Here is a 14,067-nt window from a genome sequence, read left to right as displayed (position 1 = left end):
CAGCTTTTTCCTGCAGGGGTTTGTCCTTGCACAAGGAGCACAAACTGCCTCCTGCCTCAGCCAGCACAGCCGGGATCTTGGGTCCATAGTCTGTCCTGAGAATGAACAGCATATCTAGTTTTGAGTTACTCCAAAAGTTGATAGTCTAGAATATTTGAAGTCAATGGAAACAGAGGTGCTGTGAAGTGTGAAGGGTCAGGTATAGCTGTTCCCTGGTTGTTGCTCCGTGGGGATTGAGCCAGGCCCAGCAGGGCTGGGTTGTTCATGTTTGGCTTGGTGCTGTCACAAGGCAGCTGCAGGTCTTTCCTCAGGGAGGTGCAGAGTGGCCCTGTCCTCATGGCTGGGGGAAATCAGGATGCTGGGACAAGAGAGGCCCCTGAGGGGTTCCCTCCTGGGCTGGCCAGTGCTGCTGTGGGCACTGTCTCACAGGGAGTGGGAGCTCTGCGGCCTCAGGAAGCTGCCGCTGATTGTGGCACCTGTGGCACTTGGGAGCTGGCGCTGTGGGGGCAATTGTCAGGTTCAGCCTGGAGCTGTGGCCAGCCGGGGGAGGCTGGGAGCAAGCAAGGAGCCCCAGGATCCAGGCAGCAGGGAAGTCTCTGAGCCAGGGGCAGTGTGTGCCACACGGAGCCCTGGCTGGGAGATGGGGCTGCAGGCCGCGCCATGGCAGGTGCCTCGCCCGGGGCTGCAGCGCCCACGGCCGACCCTCTCCTTACAGTGACCCCGCAGACGGCCACTGGTGCCAAGCGCCGAGAGGAGCCGCTCCGTGGGCGTGGGCAGAAGGACAGAGCATTTTCAGATCCACAGCAGTCCTTGCAGGAGGCACTCTCCATGCTGGGCAGCGATGACTGGTAAGAAAGGCCCCGCCGTTCCTTCTGTGTCCCTCTCGGCGTTAAGGTCGGTCAGAAGCGTGTCTTGCTCGTTCCTCGGAGCCCCGAGAGCCCAGAGGGCCAAAGGGCACTGGTGAAACCCCTGCAGAGCAGGGAGAGCATAAAGATTGGAGAGCAGCCTTTTCTTGGCCTTGCACTGCAGCAGTGCTGCAGCTGCAGCAGGCCCGTGCTGTTTCCTCGCTTTGCCTGCTGCTCCATGGAGCTGCAAGGGAAATGTGGAGGGAAGAGAGAAAGCTGTGGGATGAGTTCATCTGCTGGCTGAAGGCAGAAGCAGGATGGCAGCAGTTTTGAGTGTAGAGATTTGGGTTCCTTGGGCTGCTGGCCCAGTGGGACTGAGTAAGATTCCTCTCTGCTCCCACTGCTGTCAGCAATGGCAAGGACTCGTGCATGTGAGTCCCAGAAGCAGCTCCAGGGAGCTCCTCTTTGAGAAATGGACTGCGTTGTTGTGGTTACAAGTCCCTCAGCCTGCCATTATTTGAAGGCCTCATAGCAGAAGAGAAAGAAAAAGAAAAAATCCTCTAGGAATCTTGCACTTTGGGAATTCAACTTTTCCTTCTCACTGCTTCATATGGGCCTGAGATGTTTTGTCAACACTCACAATGTGTCCCAAAATTCTACACAGACAGAAGGAGGCCCAGAGGTGATAACCCTACAAATGTGAGGTGATATTGGTTGTCTTTTTGATGTCTGGGTTAGCATCTACTCATTGGTGGATGCTTCATTCTCACAGGGATAAACATGAAAAATCAGCCAGAATGCATCTCCTTTGCTTTGCCCTTTCTCTTGTGCTTTCTCTTCCCCTTTTCTCTTTGGTGCCCTGTGAGGTGCAGAGAGCTTCTGCAGGTGTGGGGGTCCTGATGACACTCAGGGTGCCTTTGGGATCAGTCAGCAGCCCTGTGCTGCAGCCCTGATGCCTCACATACCTTCCTGAGGCTGAGGGCCTGCACAAAGCAAGTGCTGAGAGCTGGAGTTGTTTGCACCTTTTAAATAACATGTTGCTGTTGTGGGGCTTGTTTTAGGTAGGAGTGTTGTGGGAAAAGCCAGAGTTTCAACAGTTCTCACCCAGGGGTGGAATCTTAATTTTCTGGGATGACATCCTGCTGCATTTTCGGGGAATGTGTGAGGTGGAGTGGAGTGGGTGGCACACAGGCCTAGACTGTCGAGCGGAAACTCAGCTCCAGAGTGGCAGTGCAGACTCTCAGGGCTGAACTGCTTGCTGGGGCTGACAAAGAAGGAAAATCCTGTCCCAGTAACAGCCCAATGGGACTGTGTCTCAGGGACAGCTACAGGGAGGTGACAAGAACCAGCAGCATGGCCCGGCCTCACAGCTCTAGGAAGCAGTGACAGAGGGATTAATAGCAGAGATTTTCAGAAAGGCCACACTTGAAGACTCTGAAAGCCCTCTCTTTGCCTCTTGGATTTGTGTATGCTTTTGACAGCCACAGCATCCTGTGGCAATGTGTTCCATGATTTCATTAAGTGCTCCTTGAAAAGCACCTCCCATGCTTTGCCTGAGCTGCCAGCCTGTTCATTTCAGAGGGTGCTGCCTAGTTCTTGGGTAGAGAGAAAAATCAGTCTTTTTGGTACTTGTCTTTCAGGGAACTGAAGAAGAAGGGACTCTTCAACATCCCACGCCTGGCTGAGTCCCATCCAGAAGTCCTGCTTGGTCGACTTCGTGAGATTTGCTTGGCAGCTACCAGCGAGGTGAGAACATTGTTCTGAATTGTCCCCCATCCTTCATACATGGCTTGTAGAGTAGATATGTGCTTGTTCATCTCCATGTGTGCTCAGGGACTGCCTTCATTTCTGGTTTTTCATTTCTTCTATTTCTAATATCTGTCAGCTATCTGTAGGATCTGTGTGTATGTGCAGCTGTATTTACTGGCAGGTTGGGTATCTGGCACTTGTCTTTGAGTGTGGTGCCTTTATAATGCAAGGCAGAAACGGGGACACTAATGACATTATATGCCAGAGTCCCAATCTCTGCCTAAGCTGTCATTGAACACAGCAATGAGTCTGTAGATCTGAGCCTGTGTTTTCTGTTTGCTGTCTGAGTGCTTCAACTACAGGTGTGGCTTTTTTGAACAGGAGCACCTGACTGGTTTATCTTTATGACTTGTGCCTTTATGGTTTGAAAGCATGCTTTACTTTACTTTGCTTCTTTGTTTTTCAAATCAGAGGGCCTAAAATCAAAGCAGCAAATCTGACATTATAGAAGGGTTAAGTAGAACACTTTAGTGAAACATATGTTTTTATGCCTGCAGTAAGCAGGTGTGAGGCCAGAAATTGGTGCCAGAGTAAGTGCCTTTCTGTGCTTGGGCTCTTCTGCTCTTCCTGTGCTTTTATGTTGCTCTATACACAGTGGGACATGCTGTGATTTCCTGGGAGTTTTGTCTAAGGAAAGTGGTTTACTTTTGAAGGTGATTCTTATGTTTCCCCTCATGACTTCCCCAGGTGACCAACCTCCGGTCCAAGGTGTCCTGCTCAGCAATCGTCACTCTGGGAGAGCTCTTTGCCATCTTGAAGAAGGACATGGACTCCGAGGCGGATGGGGTTGCTGCGGTCCTTCTCCCCATGGTGTGGAACTCCCCAGAGTTTATTCAGAAGGCAGCCTGTCAGAGCCTGGGGATGATGGTCGAGAACGTGACTCCTGCCCGAGCAATGACTGTTCTCATGGACAGGGGAGTCAAGTAGGTTCTTCTTCTTTTAGTGATGTTCTTCACCTTCCAGTGTGTGGGTGGGGGAAGGGATCCGAGAGAGAGAATGGGAATGCTGGGAGGGAAGGGTCCTGTATCTGGCATCTTCTATGGACTCAGGGACTCGATTCTCTGATCAACGTCATTTCTTTCCTCTTGTCACCTATTTCTGCCCTCCTGCAGCCCATTGGGTTACAGAATCACAGAACTGTAGAATATGGGAAGTTGGATGGGTCCCATCAGGACCATCCAGTCCAGCTCCTGGCCTTGCACAGAACAACCCAAGGCTCACAGCGTGTGCCTGCGACTGTTGTCCAAATGCTTCTTCAACTGTGTCAGGCTTGGTGCTGTGAGCACTGCCCTGGGGAGCCTGTTGCAGGGCCCAAGCACCCTCTGGGTGAAAAACTTTTTCCTGACATCCAAACTAAAGCTCCTCTGACTCAGCTTCCTGCTGCTTCCTGGAGTTCTCCCAGTCTGTCAGAGTTTCCTAGACGTGGTGAATGGAGGGGAAGTGAAAATGCCTGCAAAGGCTAAGGGTAGAGCCTTGTGCTTTTGTGGGAAGAGGGACAATTGCAATTGCAGCTGTGAGCTCTGTTGGTATTTTGCAGTGCTAAGCACAGAGGCCCTGGGGAAAACCAGGTATCCTCATGATGCCATTAACCTGAGAAATAAGGAGGGTCCTTGCTGGAGTGTGGAGCGCATGGGGGAGAATGTGCTGGGTGTGGCACAGCCTGCACAGCAGGTGCAGTTGCTGCCAAAAGGAGTCTTCTATGAGTGTCCAGCCTTCGAGCTCTGCTTTCTATTCAAAATGATGTTTCATGTTAGCCTTGAGAGGATGATTCACTATCCAGGCACCTTCACAAGCCGAGGGCCATGGGACAGCTGAAGCAAATGCTGCCCTAAGTGTTGGTGCTGGGCCTGATAGTTCCCAAGAGACAGTCTTTAGAACAGGACAACCTGGCTCAAATGCCTGCCACCCTTTCCTCAGCTTTGCAATAGGGGAAAACACTCAGATGTATCCCTTGCCAATCTTTACAAAAGAAACAGGCTGCATTGCTGGATATTCTGCAACTTCACGGCCCACAGCGTGTTTTCCCTGCATTTGTTTCTTTCCAGAGGTCTGCAGATTTGGGAATGAATGGGTTGAAAGAGCCTCATCCTGCTGCAGCTCTGTGTACTGGGTGCCCTCTGATGGGTCAACATGAATTGTCCTTAATTTCTAAATAATTCATATGTGATCTATTACTTTAATCTTTTCCTGAGTATATTTTGGGAAAGAGTATCAGCTAGTGCAGGGAGACGGAATTCTTCCCTCTTGCGTGCAGGCAGTCCTTCTGTACAGTGCTAGCTTAGTGTTTCTCCGAGGACAGAACCTTCTGCAGGTGTTGGAAGGTGCAGGGAGAGCCCAGGCTCCTTCCCTCAGCAAGGCCAGGGAGCACACTCTGGCCAAGGCCTGTGCTGCTGCTGCTCCTTGTCCCTGTGCCCCAGGGTTTGCTCTCTCCTTCCCAGGAGCCGCTACGTCCAGGTGCGGAAGTGTGCGGCCGAGCTGCTCCTGTCCTTGATGGAGAAAATGGGAGTCACCAAGCTCGCAGGCACCCCCAGGGCTGAGAGGCTGGCACATGTGGCAGGGACACTGGCTCAGGACTGTCACAAGGACACAAGGTAATGATCTTCATTTCACCTCCAAAACAAGGAAAACCATTTTGTGTTTGGCTTTAAAGATAAATCCACAAAAGAGTGGAAAGGAAAGGAAATAATGAGTGACGTTACTGTGTGGCTAAGGGGCATAGAATCATGGAATATGCTGAGTTGGAAGGGACCCATGCAGGTCATCCAGTCCAGCTCCTGGCCATGTGCAGGACAGCCCAAGAGTCACTCCATGTGCCTGAGAGCATTGTCCAAACACTTCTTGAGCTCTGTCAGGCTTGGTGCTGTGACTGCTGCTCTGGGTTTCCTGGGGAAATGACTGTACTGGGTAACCAAAGTCTGGCCAGCAAGAGGGAGCATTGCCAACTTCCAGTGACATGAAGGATTCTTTACTGAAATCAAAAGAGCTCAGATTAGCCAATCCAACAGTTTTGATTTGCCTTAGGTGCACAAGGAAAGCCAAAGTGTTGGCTAATGCTCATCACCAAACATTAACTTAAGACTTCCCTAGAAATATTTCAGAGGTCTTCAGCCAATGTATTCAGTCTTTCTAAACCTCTTCTGCAGATTTCTAGAAAGCTGTTGTCTGTGGCTCAGTGACCTCCAAATTTCTTCTTGAAGAAAACTTTGGTTTCCTAGTGGCAAAATCACCCCAAACGACCAAAATCCCCTTACTTTGATGATGAAATTCCCATTAATAGCTGCCAAGAACACCAGAGCAACTAGCTGCCCATATGCATACACATAGTATAGAATAATCAAAAGCAAGCATGAGGTGAGAAAGGTAAATTACTGTGCAATGGCAGCAGGACACTGCTAACAGGCTCTGACAACAAAGCAGATGTGTTTTGCTTGTTCCCTGGGATCCTTTGATCCCACAGAAGCACACCCCCAGTTTCAGAGAGAAATGGTATTTTTCTCTTGCCCCACATTCTCCTCTTGCCCCTTGTGTTCAGCTACAGCACTGTGCAGTGTCAAGTGAGGTAAATCTCCCTCTTTGCTGAGTAGGTAATGGCTTCTCATGCAAGGATTGCACCTGATGAGTTTAAGGCATCAGCCTCTTCTGTTAACACTCTTCCTTTGCTCATTTTCTATTGTTTCCTTCCTTCCTTCCTTAGGCATTATGGACAGGAGATGGTGAAGATGTTGCTGAATAATCAAAAATTTAAAAAGCTTTTGGAGCAATCCCTTTCCCCGCATGACCTGGAAGATATTCTGACCAGAATTAAGAAGAAGGTAAGTGCTTGGCAGGAGAAATGTCTCCTTTGTGCAAGTATTGCCACTGCTAATACGAGATCAAATATACCTGATGTGTCTTTATCTCATTCCACTTCTGCTGATTCATTTTTCTCCTGGGAATGAGCTGTTAATCCTCAGCCTGTTCATCTGCAGACCACAGAGGAACTGCTATTATTAGGGGAAAAGTGGGGTTTTGAATACTTTGAATATCGGTCAGAAAGAGGAAAGGGAAAGAGGAGAAAATGGGTTTACACTCATGTGTATGCCCCTACCACACTCTCCCTACTCTGCCCCAGTAATGCATCTAAGTGAGAATAGTGCTTCTGAACATAAGAGAGTCTTTGCAAAAGAGACTGGAAGTAGTAGTGCCAAGGAAATTTCCAAATATACAAAAGATGTCCAAGTCAATCCTAGTTACTGCAATTGCTGTCTGTCTTTTGGGAATACTGCCCTGCTGTCAAGCCCTGTGGATCTGGAAGAAGCTTGGTCAATTCAGCTGCATCCAGTGGAAAACCATTTGTTTGTTTGGGGGGGGATTTTATTCTTTCCATCTACATTACAGAAGGGAGTGTGCCTTGGTGCAGGAGCAGGGAGAGTAAGCCTTGAACCAAATCAACTTCCAACACAATGGGCCAACCTCCAAAGAGTCCAATTTTTTCTGCTGCTTCCTTTAAGACCACTCATTGCCTGTCAGTTTGCATTATTCCCATTTATGCTCAAGACTAATGAATTTGGGATTTTAGACTGCTGCTCAGTGTGGTAGCACCTATAACCTGCCTTGGGCTATTGAAACCAAAGAGTTGGCATCACTGAATCTCTGGTCTGTTTCTTTCTGTACGTTAGGAAATGTTTCCCTAAGCCTTGGTAGCAGTGATCCTGGTTCTAACTTGTGTTTTAAAGAGGGACTTTCCTATTTTATATTCTAAAGATTCATGGGGTTTCTTTATGTCTTTGTAGGGGATGAGAAACCAGAAGGCTGAATGCCCCTCTGTCAAGGAGCCAGTGGAGAAGAGGAACAACAGCCCGAAGAAGCCCCAGGCCACATTGCCCTCTAGCAAACGGTACTGAGCACTTTTGTCAGATGTGACAAAGCACATGACAAGCTTTACATGCCTCTTCCTCAGACAAATCTTTCTGCTGGAGATGACCAGTGCTAGAGATTGTTTCCCTTCCCTACAAATCCCCTGGATAAAAATTGTCAACTTCTGCATTCTACTTCTTGACAATCCAGTGCAGTGGCAAGGGCAGTGTTGTGGAGCCTAGGAAAAGGCCAAGTCTCTGCTGCCTGACTTGAGACAAGTAACTTCAACCAGGGTTTTTTTCATCCAAGTGGAATCTTTTTTAGATGGGTGTTTTAACAAGAAGTCCCAGTCTAGAAGCAGGATGCCAATTCCCTAAACACGCAGTTCCCATCCATGTGGTTTGGCCTGGGTGATTCATGGTTTTCTGACCATCAAACAGTACCAAATTTGAGTAGTAAGACGCAAGGCAATTCCTGAGCCATTTTTGTCAACAGGTGTCTCAGTGTGGACTTTTTGTCTTGCTATTCCTGTCCTTCATATAGTTTGCTTGATGGACAGCGTGTTTGGTTTATTTCCTCCTGTGCTGCAATCAGCATTTAAGACAGGGATTTGGTCCTTGCTGTCTTTCCATGCCAGTGGCAGAGTTACTTGTACCTCTTCTCCTCAGATACCAGAGGGGGTTTATTGAGCTCTGTCCTGCTCAGCAGTGGCAGGAAAGTGACCACATGCCTCAGTAGCATGGCTAGCATCTTCCTGTGCTCATGGAAGAGACAGGTTGATCCAAGAGGATTATTCCCAGAGGGTTTGTTAAGCTGTGCATCTAGTCTCTAGGGAAGCAAATGAAATGTGAGTGTAGTTCAGGCCTGTCTGGCTTCTGTTTCTATCTCTGTTCCTGCTTTTCTGGATGCTTCAGATATGCCCCTGTTCACCTGTTCAGATGCATCTGAGCTAATTTCCCATGTTGTCATGCCTGGTGTAGAGATACTTCTTTAAAGTGATGAGTTTCCTTATTATAAGACACACTCATCCCATATGAGGAGGCATTTAAACTTGGAAGTAGTGTGTCCCTACAAAGCCATGTGTGCCTTGGAAGGCATCTGAAGATAGATCAGATGCATCTCATCCTTGGTTTTCCTGAGTGAGCAGTGGTGAGAATGTCACTTGCAGACTGTCTCCCATCATGATTGTCACGAGGTCCACGTTGTCCTTGAGAGCCTCATGATTTTCTAGCTTGAAATCACATCATTAGGAAAGCTCCTCAGGATGTTTTGCTCACAATTAACTGAAGGTCTTACCAGCAACAGGTCCTAATTTGGTTTTGTTTTCCAGGGTGAAGTCTGCCCCTGGTGGACGCCTCCTCCACCGTCCAAAAGCCCAGGTCACGTTACCTGCAACTGTGGAAGGAAGGGAGTCACTCCAGAAGCTTTACCATCTCCTGGAAGCCAAGGGGTTTCAGACACGCATGGAAGGAGTGGCACTCCTCCTAGATCTGTGCAAAAGCAGCCCCCAGATGATCTCCAGTAACATTGTCCAAGTATGTAGGGTATCTTCATGGTTCCTTTCCTTTAGCTGCTTCCCCAAGCCTGTAGAAGTGAAGTTAATTCAGTGTGTCTTGGCACTACATCCTGGCTGTTTGGGACAGGCTGGTCCCTCTTACCCAGACAAATGTAATTGAGGTCCAGGCTTCAGGACAAGTTCTTTCAGTCCAGCTGTATTTGTCTGGCAGGTGCCTATTGCTGCTGTTCATCAGATGATGGCAGAATTTTCTGCTGGTGTAACTGCTGCTGTCTCCTACTCCCAGCTGGTTTAAGTGAAGGGAATCCAGCCATTGAAAGCATGGCAATCATTCTCTAGACAAAAAATAGGTTGGCATGGGGAAGAGAAGTATCAGGCTGGGTTGGTTTAAACAAAATGTTTTTAAAAGGATACTTCCGTAAACTCCATCTTGTCTTGCACAGGCACAACTCTGGCTACTCATGTCCATCCTCATCCCTATTCCTCTTGGTAAAGATGGTGCTCACCCTTCTTGGGGGGCCTTTTTTTCTCTTTGGAAAAAGAGGAAAACAGCTAAGGACAGATCCATCCTTTCTCCTCCCAGGAGCAGCTTTTTCCCTTTTTCCAGAAAATGGTGCCTGATGCTGTGGCTGTCAAGGGACTGAGCCTGCTCTAATGAGTGCTTACAGCACATTACATTTCAGAAGTCTACCTGTTAGTTAGAGCAATGGTCTGGATCCTGGAAGAGTTGACCAGAGCCCTGTCCCTCTCCAGACACAGATTCTGAGACAGACAAAATAAAACTTAGATCTCCTCCCGCTACAGTTTTGGCAAAATCATAACTGCCCTCAGTACTTGAGGCAGCTGTATAGAAAAATGGGCATGGTAAATATCTGCTTCCATACTTCAAAAGTAAAGGTAGACTTTTGAATTAATAAATGGAATTGATCTAATGATCTATAGGTGGAGAGAAATGCCATAGGAACATTTCTGTCCCCAGCCAAAACTCTTAAAAACAGATGAAAATCTTTCAAGCAGCATCAGGTTGGGCATCCATTGCAGTGAGTGGCCCACAGGAAAACAGTGAAATTGTGCAAGCAATTGCTGACCTGACAGAAAGGATCACTTTCATCTTTTATATTGCTGAGTGCTCATTTCTACATCCCCTCTTCAGACAAGGTCATTTTAATCCAGCTTTCATGTTGTTTGTTCTCCTCACAGATTTTTGATAATTTTGTCCTGAGAATAAATGACACCCATAAGAAAGTGAAGCAGCAGGCGCTGGAGGTGCTGGCAGAAATGCTTGGACTCCTGGAAGATGCCCTGAACCCGGTGATGATCCGTTTGGTGGAGGGAATAACAAAGAACCTCAACTCAAAGGATCCCAGGGTTCATGCCGCAGCTGTGAACGCACTGGACCAATCTGTTGTTCATTTAGGTAAGGCTGGGCCCTGGCATGGACTCTCCTCAGCTGTGTCTCTGTCTGTCCCACACAAGAGAGCGCTGAGTGCCTTGGGAGCTGTTGTTGTCTGTGGAAGGCTGCAGCTGACACCCACCAGGAGCTGTGCAGGTGCAGTCCTTATGCACCATCCCCAACAGGCTGGAATGTGCAGCAGCATTTCCCAACAGTCCCAGGCTCCCTTGGCTCTGTGCCACTGGTCTGAAGAGCAAGTCCTGGACTCCAGCTTTGCTACAGTTCAGAGGCAAAGGGGTTTTGGAATTTGCTTGGGCCCCGTCTGACTTCCCAAATGAACAGCTTTGCTGTTGGCATGAAGGGACACTGGCCCATCAGAGCTTCTGCAGAGCAGCCACCTGGAAGTCTCTACATTAGAGGCATTAGCTGCCTATTTCCCACCTTTCTTCATTGTCTTCTTTTCCAAAGGGGAACTTGTGATTGACCGAGTTCATTTCTTTAGAACAGACGGATCTAAATCTCCAGCTGTCAATGATGCTTTGTTCCACTTGTTGTTTTGGATGGGGCAAGATGGCAATAGCAAATACCTGCCTAGGCAAGGGCTGCTGTAAATTCCTCTGCCACACAGATTATGTCAGCTCTGAAAATGCCTGAAAAATGGAGTGTTGAAGAGGCAGGTCTTCAGGGGCAGTTTTCACTTTCTCCACCTCAGCTGCTCTGTGGAGTCATGAACTGCCTGACTCAGTGCCTTTCTGTGTCCCAAGTATGGGCTTCTTCCTTTTTGCTCTGGCGTGCAAAACATTTGCACTGCTTCCAAGTGACTGAACTCTTGAGGTCCCTGATGTGAAATGTTTGAACATAGCTCCTGGTCCAGCAGAAAACTTTGGATTTTACAAATGTGAAAGGAGAGCTTTTCTTTTGGAATTTTAAACCCTGCCAAGAAGGCTGGAAGGAAAGAAGAAAAGGATTGAAAAATCAGCAGAAATTGACTTTATTGTAGAAAATGGGGTTGCCCCTGCCCTTTCCCTCCCCACTGTCCTTTCTCCTATGCCCTCAGAAGAGTGAGCAGAAACGTGTGTTTCACTTGTAGATGAAGTGTCACTGATGAAAGAGCTCAGCCACCAATGGAGCCAACTGAGTGGCGAAGCTCTGCTGGAAGTCACGGAGTGTATCACAGGTATGGCCTCCCCTTCTAAGCCAAGAGGTCTCTGAGGGAGAATTGACAGGGAATGCCTGTGAACAGACAGCAGAGTAGCTCCTCCACATCAGGAGGTGCTGAGCTTGTCCCTCGTGCCCAATAGCCAAGGCAGGTGTATTTGGCAGGCTTTCCCTGGCTGCTGCAGAGCTGTGCAGCCTCTGAGATGGGGGCAGCGCTCGGCCTCGGGGCTGAGCTCTCACTGGGGCTCTTCTCAAGTTCCATAGTGACCAATGTCTTTGATTGCATTTAAACTCAAATGAAGTGCCATTTTCAAATGGGTGCCATAACCCTTTTCCTGCTTAGCAGAATTGGTTTTGGGTACATTCAGGAGCTGTTTGAATGTTGATGACTGCTGGTGGATTAATAGCATAGAGAAAATGACGTCTCTTCAATCACAGAATAATAAATAGCTACTACATAACATTTTGCCTGATCAGAAAATAAGACTGGTCTTCTAAGCATTTCAGGTTTTGATCTCTCAGCCAAATCTGCCATGCAAGGAGCCTGTTGGTAGTAAATTTTTGTTTGTGTTTGATATAGTTCAGAAAATGAGCAGAGAGCAGATTCCAGAGACAATGTGAGAAAACATTTGTCTTCTGGCTAAATTTCAGTCCCCTGTGTATCCTTTTTCTCTCTCTATGCCCCTATTTCAGTGCACATTGTAAGAAAAAAATGCCATTAGCACTGAGAGGGGAAATGCCATTAAAATGTGGAGATGCCCAAATGCCAGCGGAATGAGGTCTGGGTGATTCTCTAAGACACCCTGAGTCTTAAAAGAGCTCTTTGTCAGAAGCCACAAAAGCATTCTGCCAAAGACACCAGCTAGGCACTGATGTTTCTCATCCAGCTGTCAAGCAGCACCCATCTCTGGTGGGCTGGAGTTTTGGAGTGTGTTCTAATACTGCCCTTTGCTGTGTGCCATGGAGCAAAGGGAAGAGCCAGATGAGACCTCTGGCCCTTGACATCAAAGTTACAAAAATTGAATCATTCCTTTTATTAGAAATCTCTCAATTGCTTCTCTTGGATGCATTTGCAAATCTTCCATGTAGGTTTAGACAACTTGTTAATGGAAATAGAAGGCAATTTGACATTTTAGTCATTGTTCATGCAGAAACAAATAGTGAAATGATTTAGTAAAGGTACAAAGTCTGCCGCAGATACAAGGCTCTGGTTGGAGAAATTAGTCCTGAGGGGTTGGTGGTTCTGTTTCAAGGATGATCAGCTGCATTGCCCGTTTCTGGGCCATGGGGCTCTGAGTGCTATTTCACTGATGTTGGCCAGAGAGGCTTGCCAGAAGCAAAAGCAGAGGTGGATCCTTGTTTGCATTGAGGCTGGTGGGTAAGGAGCTGTGTCTCTGTCCCGGCAGTGCTGGTGGAATGGGTCCATGCCAGGAGCCCTGAAGTGGTGCAGCGCTACGCCCTGCCCGTGCTCTGGTGCTGCCTGGAGAACAAGGCGCTGCCTGTGCGAAGCGCCAACGTCTGCGCTGTGGTCACCAAGCTTGCCTGTGCCCTCTGCGAGGTGATGGGCACCCAGCTGATTAAGTGTGCTGAGAGCAAGCCTCCACACGTGCAGGAAAACCTCTCCAGCCTCTTGGGCTGGTGAAGGTTTCATGTTCTCCAGAAAGCTGACCGAGTGCTGAGTTGGACACCTCCGGATGGGACTTTTCAGCTGTGCCAGAAATGACAAAATACTAAGGAAGGGTGTGCATCTGCCCCTGCTGTCTCCATCACCTTCCTGGTCATGGCATGGGGGGCCTGAAGGAACTCCAGACTGAGGGCAAGGTGAAGACCAAGCATGGCTCAGCCTACCAAAAAGGTAAGCAGGGAGCAGGGCTGCTGTCTGATGGGAGGAAGGGTCTTGTGTCAGCCCAGAGAGGCTGTGCACATTGGCAGGGAACAGCTGTGGCCTGCATGTGCCCCCTGCAAGGAGCTGTGCTGCTGGCAGTGCCCCTGGAGCTGTAGGGCTGCTGAGCTGTGGGGCAGGGAGAGGAGCAGGAGGGTGCCTGTGCAGCTGAGGCATTCCTGGAGAGCACAGGGCTCTGGGCTCCCTGCTGTCCCAGGGCAGCCCAGAGGCCAGGCTGTTCCTGTGCTAGCTCTGGGGAAGTGGCTCAGGGATTTCCCCTGGCCTGCCTCAAGTGTCTGCCAGCAGGAGCATGTTTCACTGTGCAGCTGTTTAGAAGCTTCCAGTAAATGTGTCCCATGAAATATGGAGCTTCAGATGCTTTAGGTTTGCCTCGCAGGCTCTGATACATTTTGTGTCTCCACTTTGCAGGCCTGACTGGATCCAGTATGTTACCAAGAGGTTTTGTCTGGTGCTTTCCAATGTTCCCTTATCCACCAAGTCCTTGCCTCCAGCCCAGAAGAGTTGTCTTTCCTCGAAGATCAGGAAGAGGCCGCCGACTGACCGAAGAGTGTTCCACCAATAGGATTTATGTTTTAGGCTTCATAGTTACAACTGCACATATGTTATT

The 14,067-nt window shown here is 48.7% G+C and overlaps 1 protein-coding gene across 1 annotated transcript; it reads left to right on the top strand.

The window, feature by feature from the left end:
• The first annotated feature begins 660 nt into the window (after nucleotides 1–660).
• Nucleotides 661–13,199, top strand: LOC136553919 (TOG array regulator of axonemal microtubules protein 2-like). Its single transcript, XM_066545681.1, has 10 exons — nucleotides 661–848; nucleotides 2,486–2,591; nucleotides 3,342–3,577; nucleotides 5,093–5,245; nucleotides 6,349–6,466; nucleotides 7,427–7,530; nucleotides 8,821–9,025; nucleotides 10,207–10,423; nucleotides 11,490–11,576; nucleotides 12,964–13,199. The coding sequence occupies exons 1-10, from the start codon at nucleotides 661–663 to the stop codon at nucleotides 13,197–13,199; spliced, it is 1,650 nt and encodes a 549-aa protein (XP_066401778.1).
• Nucleotides 13,200–14,067: the final 868 nt, after the last annotated feature.

This window comes from Molothrus aeneus, chromosome 3 (genome assembly GCF_037042795.1).
Source record: "Molothrus aeneus isolate 106 chromosome 3, BPBGC_Maene_1.0, whole genome shotgun sequence".
In the NCBI taxonomy this organism is placed as follows: Eukaryota; Metazoa; Chordata; class Aves; order Passeriformes; family Icteridae; genus Molothrus; species Molothrus aeneus.
This window is presented reverse-complemented; position numbering and strand designations above follow the sequence as displayed.

Coding starts and splice junctions, on each gene's coding strand:
- LOC136553919 (XM_066545681.1), top strand. CDS start 661: ATGGCAGGTGCCTCGCCCGGGGCTGCAGCGCCCACGGCCGACCCTCTC. Junction 2,592..3,341: donor GCTTGGCAGCTACCAGCGAG/GTGAGAACATTG, acceptor TGACTTCCCCAG/GTGACCAACCTCCGGTCCAA. Junction 6,467..7,426: donor TGACCAGAATTAAGAAGAAG/GTAAGTGCTTGG, acceptor ATGTCTTTGTAG/GGGATGAGAAACCAGAAGGC.